The 21790-nt window shown below is 37.3% G+C and overlaps 1 protein-coding gene across 2 annotated transcripts in view; it reads right to left on the minus strand.

Annotated features, from left to right (window-relative positions):
- The window catches only part of LOC129778563 (putative mediator of RNA polymerase II transcription subunit 26), a 162832-nt gene that overhangs the window by 45101 nt on the left and 95941 nt on the right, over nt 1-21790 (minus strand). For both annotated transcript variants that reach the window (XM_055785532.1, XM_055785531.1), the window contains exons 2-3: nt 14120-14297; nt 13772-13959 (exon numbers count right to left, since the gene is read on the minus strand). In XM_055785532.1, coding sequence (XP_055641507.1) covers nt 13772-13959; nt 14120-14297 — 366 coding nt within the window. The remainder of the gene's footprint in view (nt 1-13771; nt 13960-14119; nt 14298-21790) is intronic.

Raw genomic sequence — 21790 nt, forward strand, 5'->3', positions numbered from 1 at the left:
GCATTATTGACGTAGAATTACGCTGTTATTTTATTCATTTCGCTTGTTTATAACCTCTGATATTATTTTACAATGCTGCGAAATTAATTGACGATGATTCTTTCTTGTCCTTGCAGAGCAATACACAAGCTGATCCTATGTCACAATTTATGTCATGTTAATGCATTGAAAATTTACCTCGAATGCTTTTCCGGTGCCCTCTTTCACAATTGACATGCACTCAGCTACAGTCGAGTATATACTTGTTGCACCAGAACCATTATTCCACACCTCATAACTACATCAATCTATCTTTAGCCCGCTCATGGGAACAACAACAATGGCAACACATACTTGCAAGTATCAAATATCATGCTACATGTTATTTAGTATTGTCTCAGTGGAATCGCACCTCTAGGTATCTTTCGTACAACGTAAACCAACCAGCACCAAACAAGCGTTCAACATAGCATGCATACAGAGTCATACATTGGTGGCTCGAAGCGACTAGGAATATAAACATTTCTCATCAGTTTGCGCTATTCAAAAAAAAACGCTTCTGTTGATATTTCTGGCCTCGAAAAAAGTGGCATTACTTTCTCATGTTCAAGATAAGCGCAGCTGTCATCCTTAGTGGATAAAGTTTTGCTACCGACAAGCGAAACCAAATCACATACAAAATTCCAGAACGACATTTACTTTCTTGGTGACTAAATTAGCGAAATAAACTATTTCTGTTAATCTCAATAAAATAAATTATATAAAATAAAAATAAATTCGAAAAGAGTAGCATTGCTTTATTATGATCAAGATTAGCCCAAATGTAATCCTAGTTGAAGGCAGTTTTGCGACTGGCACGCGAACCTAAATAACTCATAACATTCCAGCACGACATTCACGCTTGGTATTCTCCAAATAATCATTTGGCACACAACCTTAACGTCTGCTTCGCCATAGCGTCAGTTCAATGCCTTGATGCAATGTCAAAGGCACCAATGAAGCCCTTATGACGACAGTTAACAAACGATGTTAACTGCTTGAAATAATTAAGAAGACAGAAAATTTGCTTCAGCAGAGATTCATTACTCATACTATAGCGCAAATATTTCTCTCCCGCTATCTCTCCTCCTTGTTTATGTTTATAATCACGGTTGCATAATTTGCGCCAACAAACAATCGTCCATCATAGCATCAAAAAATTAGGCGATTGTTGCTCCGCGACAGAGCCAATGCACACGGGAGCAGATACAAATGGAGTTTCAGCGTAGCGAAGATGTACTATTCTTACGTACAGGTTATGAAGCACACACATGTAAAAGTCGCTTTGTTGTTGAATTCATTCTATATGCTTGTGGATTTTCTACTTGGAAAAGTTTGAAAAAAGCAAATGAATGATCCTGAGACAAAAATCTTTGTCGATTACTAAGAACAAAAGAAACAAGTGACAGTGATAAAAAGGGCGAGCGAATGACACTGTGACAAAAGACTTCTTTTGTGGATATTTTCGACCAATAGTGAGAATTTCATGAAACGGAAATGTCTTCACACATTTCATAATGTCTTCAAAATGTCTTCACAAAATCAAATGTCATCATAGAAAGTCAAATGTCTTCAAAATGAAGACATGTCTTCAAACCTGTCATCTCTGCAGCAAGATTCAATCAGCGTTGCCAATATTCCAGTTTAAACTAGATTATTTCAGTTTTTTTTTCTCGATCCAGTCAAACAGTTTAATCTTAAAATCTTCTAGTTTTTGGAATATTATCCAGTTTTATCCAGTTTTGTTATATGTGTGCTTCAGTTTTACCCATTTCATGTAGAATATAGTCAAAATGTATAAATATTATCCCTTCCTCGCCCTTTCTATCCCTATGGAAACTGAGGAAAGAACTTTCTCTGAATATGACCTCAACAACAATCAAGAAAAAACATGTAAAGTTTGTATTCGTTGAAACAAGAAACAAGTATATTATAATTGGTGTATATTTCTAATACGCATACAGGAAATCCTCTATCGCTTAACTTTTGCCTTATTTAATAGCCTACCCAAGCAACAAATTGCTGTACTGTTCTTGAATTTATCTAAATATCAGATGTTATAAGCCCTTCAAAACATTCTGAAGTTTAGACCAATCGGTCCACCATTTCAACCACGACTGGTGCAATGTTCATGGCAGGAAATCTTACCCAAAATGGTTCATAGAGTCCGTGTGCTATGCTGGTTTTGATTTATAAAAAACAGTAGATGTTAAAAGGTCCTCCAAATCATTCTGAAGTTCAGAAGATTATAGACTCAAAGTACACCATTGGCTTTAATCGATATGAATATAAAACCCAAGTAACTTTGCTTTCATTCATATCAATGCACAATGGTCCAGGAGGTGCATTTAAGTGGAAATTAGCATTTAGAACTCGACAGTTATTCTCTAGAGAAAAACTGTCTTCGATAAAGTTGATACACATGATAGAGCGCTCATTTCTATATTATCAAAAATAGGGTGATAAAAATTGTCGATTAAATTAAAAATCTTACTTTCTTATCTTTATAGATAGAGGTAAACATAGCTCGACAATGTTATAGTACTAGTTATTTGAAACATCTTTGTAGAACAAATTTTTTTCTATCTCTTGAAAAACCGATATGGCGCCTTTTTTTCCAAGTTACGTTAGGGTCACCATGAAAAAAACGGTTTTGATATAGAATTAGAAAAATAAAAGTTAAAGCAAAAAACCCATTTTTTTCATGGTCACCCTAATGCAACTTAGAAAAAAAGCGCTATATCGATTATATTAAAAGATAGAAAAAAGCTTTGTTCCACAAAGTTGTTTAAAATAACTGGGGCTACAATATTGTCGAACTATGTTGATCTCTATCTATAAAGATAAGAAAGTTAGATTTTTTTATTTCATCGACAATCTTGGTCGCCCTAATTATGTTAACATAAAAATGAGCGCTCTATCATATGTAACATTTTTGTTGAAGACAGTTCTTATCTAAAGAACGAATATCTCCCACAATGTTATTTTTGGCGCTTTCTATCTAAGTTGCATTAGGGTAACCATGAAAAAAACGGGTTTTTATATTTAACTCTTATATTTCAAATTCTACATCAAAACTATCTTCATACGACCTTTAGAGATTATCAATACCAACATTTTCCGATGCAGAACTTGTCAATATCTTAATCCAAGGTTATTGATGTTTTTTTACCCAAAAACTCATGATTTCAATTTTGATTTACTCAAACACAAAAAATTACATATTGTTGAAAATCACATATTACATAGAGTGACATTTGTTCTTTCAAATTCCGTCAACAAACATTTTTTATGTTTGCCCCAGAAAGAATGACAATCAATTGAAAAGAGCATGTTTTTTGGGGAAAATGATCAATAACATTGAGTACAGTTGAGATATTGACAAGTTCTGCATCGCAAAATATTTATTTATTTTTTTTTTAATCCAAAATATATATTTTTATTAAGGCTCATATGGCGTCAGCCTAACGGGGCCGGGAGTTCAATATTTCGACAATGTTTGCTTGCAACTATGTTAGTAATATGTAACCGATTACTCGCGGTTGGCTCGAGGTTAGTATTACAAGTGTTCTCATAATTGGTATGTTGCAGTCTTCGATGCTCTGTACGTGTGCCCGACACGGGATACTTCCTATTGGGATGCAGCTGACCATTAATCAGCAACGCCCCCCTAGTCTGTACCCCATATCTTGCGTGGTGCGTCTTTCTCGACTCGAGGAATCCAGGATAGAATGGTCATCGCAAAATATTTGTATTATCATGTTCTAAAACTCTTCCGAAGACAATAGCATTAATATGACGCATGATCCAAACTTTCTTATTTGACGCATAGTTCGCAATAAAAAGAAATAATGCATATTTTGCATAAAATGCTCATACACTATAATGTTTAATTTTTAAGTATGCATACTATGTACATTTTTTTCCAAAAAAAACACATTCTCAAGCAGGATGCAATGGATGCATCATTTTGATATTGATACCAAAGTTTGGTTTGGACAAATCTAGTATAATGAATAACATATCGAAAAATAAGACCAAAAAATTGAAACAGAAACAGCTTTTCGATGCCAAAATATGATAATTTGAATGTCAAAATAATAATTGAGCAGTGTTGTTTTGGTATTGGATATGTTCATTTTAGTATTGGAATAATATTGTGGGATCTACTCAAAAAAAAATCCAGAATTCTAATACATAGATCACTGCATAAATCAGTGCACGAAGACTTCAGTTTTACATTTTTGCGTGTTCTGTTTCAGTTCTCATTCGTTGCCATTTTCCTCATGTCCCTGTTCAAATGTGAACGAACGGAAACTGAACCAAACCATGTAAAAAGGTAAGATTAGGTTATGAGATGCGATGAAGTGATCTATAACCAAAAACCGACCGTGTCCCCATGCACCATGCAACCCATACATAAAACCGTATTTTCTAGAGGTTCTAGAAGTAAAGATCCTCAAATATTGTTTCACAGTAGTGTTCGAAATGTGAGAAATTTTGATCTGCTCAAATGATATAGTTAATTAATGTTTTATTTCTCCATTTTATAAACTACTATAAATACTACACGAAGCATTGAAGAAAATTCTATTTCTCGAGCATTGAAATGAGTTAATACCATTTTAGATAAATGTAAGGCAATCTTCTCGGAATAAGAAGTTTTTTACAAGATCCAGTTTTCTTTCAGCTTTTTTTGTGAACAATCTTCCAGTTTTTTGTAAAAAATTATTGACAACCCTGGATCCAATATTTATGCTTCCCTTAGTTCTTCTTTCTCTTCTTATATTTGTTCAGAGACTTTAAATCATTCCCCTTCGTTGATCACCGATAAGTTGCTCGTTATTAACGGCATGGGTAGGGAAGCTCACAAATGAGCAGAACAAATGTATGGGAAAATCTAGTTTTCTAGTTTTCATCAATTTAACACACCAGGGGATTGAAATATATATAGCATAAAAAACAAATCTAAGGGGAATTTCCGATTCATTTGCTATATGAATCGTCAAAATCCGTTCGCGGCAAAATGCTTCACTGTCAATTTTTCGTAAATTTGGAAAAATGTCGTCGAACGAAAAAGAGCGTGAATTAATCCTGTGCACTCATTTCGAGAATCCGGAGTAGTCACATCGGGACATCGGTAAGATGCTGGGAATCGTACAATCCACGGTCAGCAGAGTACTAAAACGATACTTCGATAACCTAACCATCGACCGGAAGGTGAAGAACGGCAAAAATGGATGCTCCGTCAGTGAAAAAGATCACAAGCGCGTAGTTAAGCAGTTTAGACGTGATCCGAGAAGTTCGGTCCGGGATGTCGCCAATAAGCTGAATTTGTCAAGTTCTTTCGTCCAGCGGACCAAGCAGCGGGAGGGCCTGCGTACATACAAGGTTCAGAAGGCTCCTAACCGCGACGAAAGGAAGCTGTACACCGAAATGCTGAGGAAGGCGCATTGCCTGGTAATGGACGACGAAACCTACGTCAAAGCGGACTTTCGTCAGCTGCCGAGCCTGTTGTTCTTCTCCGCAGAGGACAAATTCAGCGTTCCGGAGGAGATTCGCAAGCAGAAACTATCCAAGTTTGCCAAAAAGTACATGGTGTGGCAAGCGGTCTGCTCTTGCGGAAAGCGGAGCGCCCCCTTCGTGATGACCGGCACGGTAAACGGGCAGGTTTACCTTAAGGAGTGCCTACAGAAGCGCTTACTACCACTATTGATGCAGCACGAGGGCCCGACCATCTTCTGGCCGGATCTCGCTTCGTGCCACTATTCAAAGGACGTGTTGGAGTGGTACGAAGCCAACGGGGTCACCTTCGTGCCAAAGGAAATGAACCCGCCCAACGCGCCGGAGCTTCGCCCAATAGAGAAATATTGGGCGATTATGAAGCAGGCCCTCCGGAAGAACCCAAAAGTTGTCAAATCGGAGGCGGACTTCAAGAGAAAATGGATTTCTGTTCAAAAAAAACTACAACCTGACGTTGTACAGAACCTTATGGACGGGGTAAAGAGGAAGGTGCGAGCATACGGGCTTGGGCTCGAAGTATGAATAAAAAGAAAATGCCAACAGTTGTTTAATAGTTTTTATTTTACTGTCTGAAATTTTCAAAAGGATCGGTCTACTGGGCGAATTTCTACAGCGTTTTTTCCGTGATGCAATTTGATGTGACACACCCTTTAAACGCGGAACCCGAAGAAAGAATCGTCCGATTTGAGCCGTCTTTACTCTGTTGTATTCGTCTCTGACCGTAGATTATGGAGAGAAAAATCGGAAAATTTTCGGAAAACTCTGAAGAAATTCGGAAATTGAATTCCCATATGTTTTACAATTACATCGTGATAAGCGTTGTCAGTCCATGTTTGCGCTAACGAAATTGAGCTTTGTTCGAAAGTGGAAATGGTTTTCCAGGCGAAATAACACATTCCTATATCTACTGTCTATATAAATAAAAATGTTTTGGTAAGCGCAAAACTCCAGGAAGGAATGGTCCAATTAGAGGTGTCTTTATTTTGTTGCATTCGTCTCTGCCTGTAGATCAATGTTATTGAGAAAAAAAATTAAAATTTTTAAAAACCTTTGAGAGAAAATCCAAAAAATCTTAATTCCTATACATTCTAAAATGACATCGTTACTAGTTTAATTGGGGTTTGCGTTTGTTGGATAACGACTTATAATGTTATGTTTTCTAAAGCTGATATATCCTATCACATGTTACTCTTCAAGGCGTTCCTTTTGTGGCTTCGACCCTGGAAAAATATGCAACCCAACCTAAACCCAGCCTCTTCATGCGAAACGTTGTGTTTCTCACTAAGTTTTTGTACGTATTAGAAAATCTCAACTACCACTCTAGGTGAATAAGCACACCATGTGATCATTTTAACCTCACACTGAAGATATGATCGATTTTCTTTTAATGAAAAATGTAATATTTTTACTTTTATAGTATAAATTGCTCGATATCTTGAACAACACCGAGTAGGCTAGAACATTCTTCGAAAAATTGTAGGGGGTTGTATCCAAGACACGACCGTTTAGGCCATAGGACTACGCATTCGTTTCATTTAATTTGCTTGTTTATCATTTCGGATATGATTCATAAATGAAATGAATTTTCATAAATCTCTCTTTATTAGATTAGTTCCGGTGAGCCTGAAAAGGGTAACCCTTGGCTTTGTAGAAGGAGTTGTAGAAGCAGCGATTCTCTCTTACCTTTGCGAAAACTACACACGAACTGGTGATATGACGCAATTTATTTCTTCATGGCAATTCACGCATTGTACTGAGTATTCATCGCGCACCCAGCGGTCTTTTTCGCATTTGACACACACACTCGGTCACATGCGATTAAATATTCACCAGCACCCACCGTTATTCCACAGTCCTGAACCACTTCAATATATCTTTGGCAATCCATAAAAACAACAAAAATGAGTATCAATTGTCATGCTTCATGTTGTTTAGTGTTGCCCCAGTGGTATCGCATCTATACATCGCCACGGTAACACACATATGCATCGATAAAAACGAAACATCGTGAAAATGACCATTTTCTCGAATTCTCGGTCAAACCCGTTAACAAAACTAGGAGATTGTTGCATCGGAAATGGGTCGTATTGCGCGAAACTAAATCACACATAGCATTCCAGCAGAAGAATAATTTCTCTTGTGAGCCGGTGATGGTAGCCTAACTTGACATCCCTACATGGCTCGGCTCGATGTGTTGATTGCAATGCCAGATTCACAGCGAGTGAAATAATCGCTCACGTCCACAGCTCGAGGGGAAACGAAGATGACATAAAATGAGCAGAATGAGAAAGACAATCCATTCCCACTCGACTCTCACCAGCAACGATGTTGCTTCGATGACCACCAAACCAGAAGTGAAAATTTACCTTCCTTCTTTCCTATTATATCACCGAGAGCGGAAAGAATTCATCCTGTGAAATGTATGCTATTGTACACCCCAACTTCGAGTGTGATATTGTCAGTACGATGTCCGTTTTCCAACGTGAACCCAAGGTCCGTGGACTGAGATGTAACTGTAACCCAACAGATACTTTCCAAAAGTGTAAAAGTGAGGATTCCATATTGTTGCATTTTGATAACTTGCCAAATTCCCCACCTATTTTTCCTGTTAGCAAATCCTGTCTTTTTCCCACTGATGTGATTCCTATTTCCCCTATTTTCCCACTTGTCACCAATTGCTCTGTCAATCATGCTTCCTGCCTTAATGTTAGCCTTTCAACGACTACCGTTATTCATGTTTTAGATAGCAATGACAAATTCCAGCTGTGCCTTGCTTACCGTGTCATCCAAATTTGATCCCATATCAGTTTGTAACTTACCTGACTGGAAACCAGCCATAATTTCCACTATCTTTGTTTGTCCAGAGACCTTCTCAATTGATAGAAGCTCTTTTCGAAAACTCCAAAGAATTTTTGAAAATTTTCTGAAATTTTACCACAACGCGAAATCACATATAGTCGAACCTTTTCCCATAACAGACGACGAGATGCGAAACATAACGATTGACTACTTGTTGCCACGAGAAATAATCTGGAAGTGCATCTCACTCTATGTTATATGTTCTATGTTCGATACTGAGTAACTCAAGATGTGAAGATGTGTCCGAGAAATGTTTTTTTTTTTATCTGTATTATAGTGACTTTCAACTCATTTGGCTGGTTCGTCACTTTTACTTCCATTTTTGGAAGAATGTCGGGAGTGAGAATTGAACTCGTGACCTTTAGCGTGAGAGGCATGGACCGAGAAATGTCTGTAATGTCTGTAATGTCATCCTATGTCAACATCGACTCCAATTCCGTTTTATTGAGATCAACTAATGCTTAGCCCGGGGGGAAAATGTTCGCGACCAACAGCGCGAATGTTGAGCAAGTGTGAAAATAGATTCCCTTTATTGAACCCTATCCTTATCCCCATCCAAATCCTTTCCTCCCATTCAAAATGCGATGTATGACACATTCTCAACCAGCACAGTAATTCAATACACAGCATAACACAAGAATATGCGCATACAAACCGATTCCTGCCAATATACACCATTCCAAATCCAAACGTTTACCGTGTTAGACCGCAAAAATAAATACCGTGTTTTGAAAGTTATTCCAAAGTATGTTTAGTTTTCTCCATATAAGCCACATCCAATGGTCTTCCTGAAGTGCAATATTCTACAGATTTCTGAGCTATACTCCTGGCCTCCTTCAGCCGAAGGAACCGTCATCTCCCTCAATGGTGTGATCCACCAGGAGTAAATTGATGAAACAGCCTTTAACTGTTAAAAAAACTGCTAAAAAAATTGCCAATATACAGGAAAAACTGGAAGAATGGCAGCTCTGGTGATGTGCTGCGCATTGGTTCATAATTATGTTAACGTTGAATGCGAAAAAGTATTCCTATTTTATTGTTCATTAATTCCTTTAAGTAGTAGAAAACGAAGTATAGCGCATAAATGTACTCCTTTTTCCTAGTATGAAAATACGAAACCGAAAAGTTTCAGAAGATTGAAAACTATGTTAAACATAAACTGAATCAACAGTAAGTTCAATGCTCAAGAATAATATTCCTCAGTATCTTCGAATCTCTACTAAGCTGGCTAAGTAGGGTAGGGCGGGGCTAGTTGGTCATATGGGTAAGTTGGTCAGTGACGATATCTTGGAATCTGAGCGTCCAAAACATTAGCGATCTATGGATGAAAAATAGCGAATTGCTGATACAAAAAAATAAGCAAATCGGTAAAACTTTTTATTAAGTAGGTTAAAAAATACGGACATGGTTCCGATTTCGCTAAAAATCATTCACGGTTTGCGCATTATAAAATGTGTTCCAAAACTGGCTAATAACCATGAAAAAAATCGGCTCAAACGTAAAACAAAGCTTTATTGTACGTATTAGCTTTAAGTGTTAATGGAAATCACTTTTAAAATTATTTTTGTTGAATTTTCATGAATATTCTCTTTCATATATAGAGGGGCTAGTTGGTCACACGAATTGATCGTTTGAGAGCAACGCATATAAAATTTTCAGGTATGCTGTGTTTCATTACGCAAGCTATAAACAAATATAGAAGGCATATGTTTTATTGCTAAACGCAGTGTATTTGAAACGAGACAACCACCACACAAACCACTTGCAATAGAATTGTCATATTTATATGTTTTGTTGTAAAATTTTCATTAAATATTAGGCTGTCAAAAAAGTCCTGCGGTATTTTTTTTTTGAATTTTCATTTGTTCATAAAATTAGTTACAATCATCTGTTTTAAGTCAAATATGCGCCGTTTTGTTCGATGACTTGTTCCCAACGAGATGCCAGCTTCATAATACCCCTGTTATAGAAGCTCGCTTCCTTATTGGCAAAAAACTCGGATAGCCAATTTTCACAGGCCTCTTTTGTGGCTAACTTCTGACTACCTAGCTCGTTCGCCATGGACAAAAACAGGTGGTAGTCACTTGGTGCAAGGTCCGGACTATACGGCGGATGCAAAAGAACCTCCCATCCGAGCTCCCGGAGCTTCTGGCGCGTCACCAAAGAAGTGTGTGGCCTGGCGTTGTCCTGATGGAAGACAATGCGGCCTCTGTTTATCAAAGATGGCCTCTTCTTCATGAGTGCTACCTTCAAGCGGTCCAGTTGTTGGCAGTACAGGTCCGAATTGAGCGTTTGGCCATACGGAAGCAGCTCATAATAGATTATTCCTTGACAATCCCACCAAACACACAGCAGAACCTTCCTGGCCGTTAATGAGGGCTTGGCCACCGTCTGAGCCGCTTCAGCGGGCTTCGGGCTTCAGTGCGCTTCACGTTGTCGTAAGTGACCCACTTTTCATCGCCAGTCACCATCCGCTTCAGAAACGGGTCAATTTTGTTGCGATTCAGCAGCGATTCACATGCGTCGATACGGTCAAAGATGTTTTTTTGAGTCAACGTGTGTGGCACCCATACATCGAGCTTCTTTGTGAATCCAGGCTTCTTCAAATGGTTAATAACGGTTTGATGACTTATCTCCAGCTCTTGGCCGATGCTACGGCTGCTACTATGCATGGAAATTGTATCGGGTCCATAAACTGCACAAATTTTATTGGCAGCTTGAAATGCATTTTTGCCTTTGTCATAGTAGTACTATAAAATATGTCGGATTTTCTCTTTATTTTGCTCCATATTTGCGACACTATAACTCACGAACTACTTAACCAAACAAAACACTGTCAAGGACTATATTATAGCGCGCAAAAATACCTTTCCAACAAGCTATAGTATGACTCGATACATGAATACAACTAGAACTACGCGCTTACAACGACACCTCGCGGAAATACCGCAGGACTTTTTTGACAGCCTAATATAATAAACGCTAACATTGAATATCAGAACTCACAATAATGCATTGAGTAATGTAGCATACCTGGAGGCTATTTCTATATACTTTGGGGCGAACGGTACAAATGTCATGAAAACAAATGCAAGCAAGAATGCAAGCGGTTGTGCGTCGCACAACCAGGTGATGCCAGGTGATTTTTTTCAAAAGTGTTGACATGGTACGAGAAAATGTCTTCATCATAATATCGGAGGAAAGTTCTTCACACAAAAACGGAACTGTGATAACTCTATTTTTTATTTTAGCTTTGAAATTTTGGTTGTAACTCAAACCATAACCATGAAACTAATTGTAGAAAAGGCATGTAACCGGAAGACCTTCGATTTGTGAAGTGGTCGTTTGAAAGATTTAGGTTAATCTATTGTATAGTAGGGCCAAAATAATAGAAATTGAATGTCAAAATCATTCGAATTTTCGAGCGCAAATGAACTAATGTCTTCTAGAGAGAATATGTGTTCGGACCGCTTCGATCGCTGAGACTAAAGCCCTACTTTTTTTAAGATATTTTCGGCCAATAGTTAGAATTCCATGGAAATAATATCTTTTAAAAATTCACGTACGCTATCATACTGAAATTTCTTCACATATTTTATAATGTCTTCAAAATGTCTTCACAAAATCAAATGTCTTCAAAATGAAGACATGTATTCAAACCTGGCCTCTCTGCTTCGCCACAAAGTGGAAGAGAGACGGAATCGCTAGAAAAGACTGTCTGACTAATTTTCAACGATGATAATCTGAAATTTTCATTAATTTGTTTTATTACTTGCTACATGATATTAGTTAACTGTTTTTGTTTTGATTTAATTATTTATTTATAATGAAGGAAACTTCTAATGGAAAAACGCTTATTATTTGCTCAAAAATAACATGCCTATTATTGACCAATTTATCCCGTGTGTGGGGTTAGTTGGTCAATTTATTCTGAAATACAAAGACGTTAAATAAAAGAAAAATGTCAAATAATTGATTATCTGGTTATTTTTCATTGAAAGGGTAAAAGGTAAGCTTCATTGTGGTACATAACATTCTAAGGCAAAACTTCGTACTACAAAGTTATAACCAAATTTATTCAAAAATGACCGACTAGCCCCGCCCTACATTTTATTGAATATTACCTGTGATTTAATCTTAGAATAACGATCATGTCTGACGTAAGTAACTTAAATTCCCTGAATCCTAGTCGGAGCAAATAATACGAACATAATATCAGCGCACGAACGTTCTTAATAAAGGAACCTAAGAGTCGTAGAACTGATGTAGGGATAGTGGGGGCAAAGTGGTCACATGCTTGTTTGGTAATATAATTATAGACTATAGATGCCGTATTGATAATCCCCTTATGTTTGAAGAATTTAATGACTTTTGAGTCACCCTGTACTTCAGTAGAGCTGTCGCATGTCAAAATATAAATTAAAACAGGAACTGCTCTCTCGATAACCATTCGGCCGTAGTTCTGTGCGCATGGTATCTAAGGAATTTCTCGTGAAATTTAGTTTATTCAATCTGATATGTTGGACAAATCATCAGTTTGGGCGACTGTTCTAATATTCTAGAGGAGGTGAACAGATATTCCGTTTGGTCTCAGCGGTTAATTAGCATAGAAATCACTTTGATGTTTGGTGGCAAAGTGGTCATAGGTGAATAACGACTTACAATGTTCTGTTTACTAAAGCTGATATATCTCATCACATTCTGCTCTCGAAGAGATTCTTTTTGGTGCTTTGACCCTGGAAAAATATGCCACTCTAACTAAACCAAGTCTCATTATGCGGAACGTTATGTGTTTTTTGTATGCATGAGAAAATTTAAATTGAGTCTATAGGTGAATAGGCCAAGCATATTTCATACATGTACCTACTACTACTATCAAATATGATTTGAAAAAAATATATTTGATGAAAAAAAGCTGAATCTATCCCATATTCCAATCTATTGATATATGCGAGTGACCACTTTGCCCCCACTAGGTGACCACTTTACCTCCAAGCAAAAAAAAAAGTTCGATTGTTCACTTTTTTTTTCTAATGATTAAAAATGTACTATTTTGAACTTTTATAGTGAAAGTCGTTCGCTATCTTGAACAACAATGAGTTGAACTATAATATTCTTCGAAGAACGGGAATTGAAGCGGTATGTGGACGCTGGAAATGCATATATTCCTTAGGGTGACCACTATGCCTCCACTTCCCCTACAGATCGCTGAAGATGTTCGATGTTGTTCAACCGATAGTTCGCTTAATGTTAGCAATCAGTACATAACTATTGATTAATACTACTGGTATACGACAGAGAACAGTATCTCACTGCAAATCTCATTCCTCGAGAATGCGTTATGCGATATATAATATAATAAGTAACATACCTGTGGCGATGCAGCAGCTGCATTTTGCACCAGCTGGGTCCCACCACCGGAAAAGGCTTGGTGAGGATGAGGGTGGCCATATGAAGTGTAGGCCACTGGGCCAACGGCTGCAATGGTTGCCGGAGATGCAGTTCCGATCCCGGCACCCCCTCCAAACTGTTGATTAATATAGCCATGCTGGGGAGTTCCTGTGAACGAAGAAAGCAGAACCGTATCTCATTGAATGTGAAGCAAGAGAACATCCGCTGTCAATGTTGTCGTTTCCTTTCATTAACCGGTGTATCTGTTGTACATTTGCATGATGACCTTCCGTCCAATAAGACGGACGTCTGTAAAGCGTATGCTTACCAACAATAGTTTGAATGTTTGGGGCTCCTCGTTTATTCTGGGCTTTATCATCGCCACTGCTAACTACACCGTCGCTTCTGTCGGACACTTTTTGAGTCGATTCCTTTGGTTGATTTTTCTCCTCATTGTTTTCGCAACTGACCAGCACTACTAGCAGCGAAAGAAATAAATATTTGCGCTGAAAATAAAAGATACAATGATTGATCAAATCTGGTTGGCCTATCGTATCGAAATAATCGAAGAGTGTCGGAAAGGAGGAGAATACGCAATCTCCAGAAGACCATCGAAGAGTCCCCGGAGGAATCGTCAATTTTTTGACATAGAACTACGTCTTTCGGGAAGGGTGCCAAATCAAAAAAACATTTTTCCCATTTTCCCGTACATATGTGGTCTGCCGATTTGTGTGCCTACCTTCCCGTACCGCCAATAATGAGCAGCTAAAACATTTGTTTCTACCCGTTTCCAACTTATTTGGTATAAATAAGCCATCCGCGATTTGAAACCACGCAACTCCTCGTTTGGTGGTCGTCGTAGCAACATCGTTGCCGGCGAGCGTCGAACAGGAACTGATTGTCTTTCTTAAGACAGGCGAAGGAGTAGTATGGAGTAGATTTTATTTCTACATTTTCAGGTAGAATGAACACACTTTCAAGATGAAAATTATGAATGAAAAATAACTTTTCTATATCTAATAAGTAGTATGTTATATATCTCATATGTCTATATCTGATATGTAGATCTACAGTGTCGACGTCTGGTAGCGATATCCATTTAGGGAGGCATATTATTCTCTATCAGTTTACCAAACCCGTAGGCAGTTTTAAATTATTCAAGATTTTAAATGAAAAATCCATGACATACGAATATTTAGACCATCAGTTTGCACGACGTTTCACCTATTCCTCTGTCAACGATGCAGTACTTCTCGACAGAAAACGAAAATAATCGAAATGTTTTCAATCCGTAAATTGGTACAGAGGTTCACAACATAAGCTGAAACAAAAAAAACTATGATTTTGGATATTCTTTTTCATTCATGGTTATCGTTTTTATATATGGAGCAAACTTTAAAATCAATTTCCTTAACCCTAGTTTCCTGGTTCAAATGCGATGTAAGTTGCCTCCGTTATATCAAAGTACAGTTTCTTGAATTTCACTTTTCCGATCGGTGAAACCACTTAAACACTTGTGTTTTGGATAAACAATCATCACCCTAACTAAACTCAGTTTTTTTATCATTTTATTCTAATTTCTTCTTTGAAATTGAAAGTGGACTTTTCGTTTTACCTAAGGATATGGTAAAATACTTTATACTTTGAATAAAATAGATAAAAGCCTGTAAAAATCAAAATAAATTTACAATACTGTTATCTTTGGAATCGAGAATCGAACAATAAGTAAAAATGCGGCTCACTGTGAATGTACAAAAAAGTGAAACTACCGTTATTCAGTACCACAGATGGGTTTTCGTATGAGTTAGATCATTGCAGTGTTCTGAATAATAATATAATACATACATTCCTATGTTTAATGTTTTATTTTTATTGTTTCTCAAACTAGTGCCGTGAGGTTTTCATGAGCTTTTTTTAAATTTTTATCGATTATAAATGTATGATTATCAATATTCATGTACTTCAATAATTTTTTCCGGGGGTCTCCGTAGCCACATTGGTTGCGCGTTCGCTTAGTAAGCGATCGATCGTGAGTTCAAAACTCAGAGCCCTCATTGAATCGATCATCAGCGATGGAGAAGATCGATCCACGGTCGAAATTAGATCGATTCATCCATACAACTGCTCTGCTTTGCAAGACACATCGAGCTGCTATTGTATTAATAACTCAACAATGATCATATCAACTGTCTCCGCTGTCCGGTGGTTTAACTGGATGATGGAAGAACAGAAAGAATACTCTTACGCCTAAATGGCTACTGTGTAAATGTATCATAAGGAATACTCTAACGCCGAAAAATGGCAACTGTGTAATGTGCTAATTATAGATATGATAAACATGTGACATGTACACGATTAAAATTCGGCTCTGTTACAGCTAAAATGCTAATGAGCCTAAAATAAACAAAACGGATACAAAAAAAATACAAATACAATAATTACGGAAACAAAATCCAAGTGTAGTATTTTTCCGAAGAAGTTCATTGCCTTCAATTCGATATGCCGATCATCTAAACCGGTTCAGTAGTTCAAAAGTCATGAATTTTTTTGTTGAAAAAAAGGGGTAAACATTGATTTCACGAACCTTCGGTTACTTTAGAAAAATCACAATGCAAGAACAAAAAATCAAAATCGCTTATGTAAATAAAGCAATCTTTGAATTTAAATGTTTCCCGGGAGACAATTCATCAAATTTTGATAAAAAGTCCTTCCATATTAGCTGTAACAGAGCCGAATTTGAATCGTGTGCATGTCACATCTTCTTCTTCTTCTTTAATGGCACTAACGTTCCTAGAGGAACTTCGCCGTCTCAACGTAGTATTACATGCGTAATTTTTATTAGTACTTAGTTGAGATTTCTATGCCAAATGACACGCCTTGCAATGCATTCTGAGTGGCAAGCTCTAGAATACGCGTGATCACAGTGCAAGTCGGAGGAAATTTCTTTGACGAAAAATTCCCCCAACCAGAACGGGAATCGAACCCGAACACCCGGCATGTTAGTTATGACGCTAACCACTCGGCCACGGGAGCACAATGCATGTCATGTCACATGGTCACATCATATCTATAATTAGCACATTACACAGTTGCCATTTTTTTCGGCGTAAGAGAATTCCTTCTATACCATTGCTTATGGTACATTTACACAGTAGCCATTTAGGCGTGAGAGTTTTCCTTCTGTTCTTCCATTATGCAGTCAGACCAGACAGCGGAGACAGTTGATTAATCATTGTTGAGTTATTTATAGAACAGCAGCTCGATGTGTCTTGCAGAGCAGAGCAGTTGTATGGATGAATCGATCTTATTTCGACCGTGGATCGATCGCCATCGCTGATGATTGTTGCGTGGACGTAGTTATTCTGTAACAACACAGAGATGGTCAATGAGGGCCCTGAGTTTTGAACTCACGATCGTTGTATTTGTTTTTGTTCTTCATAATTTACATGGTCCCGGGACCAAGGGCGCCATGTTTTTTTTATATTTTTCCTTGAAAGCTAAGGATTTTTTCACATAATATATCCGAATATCGGAGGAACGTTTTTTTCGTTTTTGAGTTATGATTTTGCAAAGTTAACACGTTGATATATCGATCATCTGAATTGATGCACAGTAGTTCAGAAGTTATGAATTTTTGATATAATTCATTTTTGGAAAAAAGAGGAAAAATGATTTTTCGGACCATCGGTTAATTTTGAAAAATCAGAACTCAAAAACAAAAAAAAAAGCATTCCTCCGATATTCGGATATATTATGTGAAAAAATCCTTAGCTTTCAAGAAAAATATAAAAAATCTAGCGCCCTTGGTCCCAAGACCAGATAAACTACGAAAAAAAAAATTATAATCAATAAATACGAAAACAAAATCCAGTTTTTTAAGTCAACTAGCTTACCTTCAATTTGATATGTCGATCATCTAAATCGTACCGGTAGCCTAAAAGTTATGATTTTTGAAAAAAAGGCATTTTTGGAGAAAATGGGGAAAAGTTGGAAATGGAAAAAAAGGAAATGGGCACCCTAATGAAAAAATTGAAAAAATACGGGTCTCATATTTTGCAAAAAGAACAAAACTACCACTGTTCATGAAAATCTGAGAACCACTTTATCGGTTTGACATGGAATAGCTGTATATTAGGGTGCCAAAAAATCAACCTAAAAATTTCAAAAAGTTATCCTATACAAAATGTTCACCACCTCGAAAAAACACCCTATGCCGAATTTTTGCTCAATCGGACTTAAGGGAGAGTGGCACAAAGCGGTCAAAGTTTGAGTTTTTTTGAAAATCGAAAAATCACCCAAGGGGGGAGTAAAGGAAATCGTGGTTTTCTATTTTTTTTTATGTCAAATGCCTTAAAATTGCATGAATGTCGAAAATCGGCATTCGGAGACTTAGTTTTTTTCCGGAGTACGAAACGAAAAGTATGGTTTTGGGTGCCATGAAAATAGTTATCTGGAATTTTCATGCGGAACTTGCTACGAAATGTTGATTTGCATGATAATATACACTATGCAAAATATTAGATCATTCGGACGTCATTTACTGGTGTCTCAGAAGTTAAAATTTGAGTTTTTTGAAAACCAAAAAATCACCAGAAATCGAGGTTTAAAAAAAAATCGATGCCGAATGTAATAAAGTTGCATGACCGTCGAGATTTACAGTTATCTCAAAAAAAAATTGACAAAAATCGATTTTTCAGGCAAAAAAACGATCAAGTGCCAAAAAAAAAACATTTTTTTTACAAAAAAAAAATTCTAGATAACTGTAAATGCAATTTAAAGACATTTGGCATCAACATTATTTTTTGAAAACCTCGATTTTCGGTGGTTTTTCGTTTTTCGAAAAAACTCAAATTTTAACTTTTGTGACACGAGTAAATGTCCGAATGAGCTAATATTTTAATATATTATCGTGCAAATCAACATTTCGTAGCAAGTTCCGAATGAAAAATAGAGATAACTATTTTTATTGGCACCCAAAACCATACTTTTCGTTTCGTACTCCGAAAAAAAAACTATTTTGACAAAAAAAAATTTCGAAATGACACTAGATCTCGACGTTTTTTGCAATTAAGACTTTTGACATAAAAAAAAATCGAAAACCACGATTTCCTTTACTCCCCCCTTGGGTGATTTTTCGATTTTCAAAAAACTCAAACTTTGACCGCTTTGCGCCACTTTCCCTTAAGTCCGATTGAGCTGAAATTCGGCATAGGGTGTTTTTCCAAGGTGGTGAACATTTTTTATGTGGTAACTTTTTGAAATTCGAGATGGTCATTTTCATTGGCACCCTACTGTATATGCAGGTGGAAACAGAGGCATCCCGGCTTGCACATATTTCCAATGTCGATTTCCCCAGGCTCCTTGGCCTTAAGCCTGTTTTGGGGAACCGAATTCCGCTGTTACTCTGGTTGATCCTTTTGATCGGTAAAATTCAAGAAGTACAAATCGGACCAATCAAAACGTGAGAGTTGAGTTCATTTTTCAACTCTGTTTCACCAAAAAACCAAAAGGGGGCAAAGTTCAAAATTTTCAATTTTTATTGTGTTTTTTGTCAAAATGAATGTTTTCAGATACGAAGAGTTCATTTTTCAACTCGGTTTCACCAAAAAACAAAAAAAAAGAGAGGAAAAAATTAATTTTTCGAACCATCGGTTAACTTTGAAAACTCATGACCCAGAAATATGAAAAAATAAAAAAGATATGAAAAAATATAGCGCCCTTGGTCCCGAGACTATAAAAACAATAAAAAACGAATACAATCAATAATAACGAGAACAGATTTCGAATTTTCTGCAGGTGTAGCATTTTTTCAAAAAAAAATTGGGTAATTGGCTTTAAATTTTGATATGTCGATCATCTCAATCGGTTTAGTAGTTCAAAAGTTATGAATTTTTGAAAAAAGCCATTTTTCGAAATAAGAGGAAAAAGTTGATTTTTCGGACAACCCTACTGAAAAAACTAAAAAATGCGGGTCTAATGTTTTGCGATAAAGAACAAAACTACCACTTTTTACGAAAATCTGAGAACCACTACATCGGTTTGGCTTGGAATGGATGATTCCGGGTTAATATTGAGAAAAAATCCAAAAGGGGAGATTTCGGGTGAAAAACTCAAGTGCTGAGTTATAAAAGACACTTTGAGGAACACTTTCATTAAAAAAGTTTTGCGGGGAAATGCGGGGGAAGTCCATCCGAAGCAAAAATAAACTTCTAAAATAGTATTTACTTTGTGTGGAGTTAACACATACTACAACCAACCGAATTTTGAAACTGACAACAAATGCAAATTTTCCGTTAAAAATGCTTCAAGAAACATAATGAGCCAAAAAAATTCGTTTAAAAACATCACCAAAACACATGTCAGTAAAACACATGCGCAATAGTGGAACCGACGAGCATGCGAAACTGATATCTTATCGCGTTGCCAGAGCAATGATGCGCGCGCGGAATGGGGTGAAACACGTGATCCTAGATGCCTTGACCATCCTAGAATAAGGGACTGTAGGATTTTTATTTATGCAACTTCATTTTTTGGGTTTAGGCCGCCTATATTTTCTCAGGGACCACTGTGCGTCGTATTCATCTAATTGAACGCTCTTGAATTCTCTCCCCAATCAATACTCTCCTCCAACAAAACTACAGAACACCGTTTACCATTGACGTTAGGTGAAACATCGCTCTCTTGGGAAAGAAATCGGGATGTTATCGGTGGTGTGGAAACTGAAGAGTATTATTTTTAGTTCAAAGTGTATCACAGATGAAAAAAATACAAAAAGGACCATTCGTAGCAGGTGCGAGCAATTCGCACCTCTGATAGCTTCCGCACACCGTGGACGGTGTGTTATTCCGAAATTTCACAGGACTCTACTCTCAGCGCTGTCGACATTCCAGCCGACGATGAAGGTGATCATGATGACAATTGGCTCTCAGCGAAAATAAAACAGTATGGATGTGGTTTCGAAAACCATTTGACTGCTAGGAACGAACACACAAAAAATCGTGTATCCACACTCAGCCACTTCGATGCTCGTTTGGTCGATTCGTGCTTCAGAGGAAATCGCTGAATGAAGTGGGTCACTTTCAATGATGCAGCCTCAATCAGCCTTATGGTGCACTTTGTCGACTTTCCTCCCATGCAGTCTGCAACATAAGTGCTGATAATGCATCAAAGAGCACGTAATCTTCGAATCATATTACTCCGTATCCTGCATCAGTGGTTATTCCCAGGGGAAATCTGCCATTCTGAGCAGCATAAGCAAACGTACCGGTTATTCAATCAATGCTCCGATCGGGAATATAAAATCGATGGACTCATCTATTGCCGTTCCCAGTTTACGGAAGGTATTATGCAACCGATTTTGTCCACCGGAAAACCAAGCCAGAACAGGGAAAAATCACTCACATGTTACTTCATTAACTAGAATTTTCCAAGCTTTTTATCTATCCTCAATTTAATTTACTGTTACCAGTCTTAAAATAGACGGAAAGACGGAATGTGTGTAATCGAGTAAAGCTCTCTAGTCACAAAACTTTCATTTAAATTAAATTGCTCTCTTTACTGACCACATTTTCTGGTGTCATCGGTGGAGGTGAACGTTTCCAGCATCTTTCGAGCGAATCAGTAAAAGGCACCAAACATTGTTTCAACTGTGAATGGTGTTTCCCAAGACTACAACCCATCAGATGAAAGTAAAGAATTGATTTTCTCATTGCAGTTTTCACCGCCCGAGCACGTCTCATTATGTTCCCAATGGAAATCTTAAATTGTGCTCATCTGGATCTGTGTAAATTTTCGAAACATTCCCAATCGTTTTAAAATCAAACTATTCGGACAAACAGTAAGAGGAGTTCAAGAATCGCGAAATCCATCGCAAAATCAAATGAACCGCCCGATAGTTTGCGATTTCAATCCAGATAATCAATTCGGTGCACGAAAACTATTGTTCGCTCCGTCCCGAAACGGAACATCGATCACAGGACATCTCCTCTGTGTCAGCAAT

The sequence above is a fragment of the Toxorhynchites rutilus genome, chromosome 3 (assembly GCF_029784135.1).
Source record: "Toxorhynchites rutilus septentrionalis strain SRP chromosome 3, ASM2978413v1, whole genome shotgun sequence".
Taxonomy (NCBI): domain Eukaryota; kingdom Metazoa; phylum Arthropoda; class Insecta; order Diptera; family Culicidae; genus Toxorhynchites; species Toxorhynchites rutilus.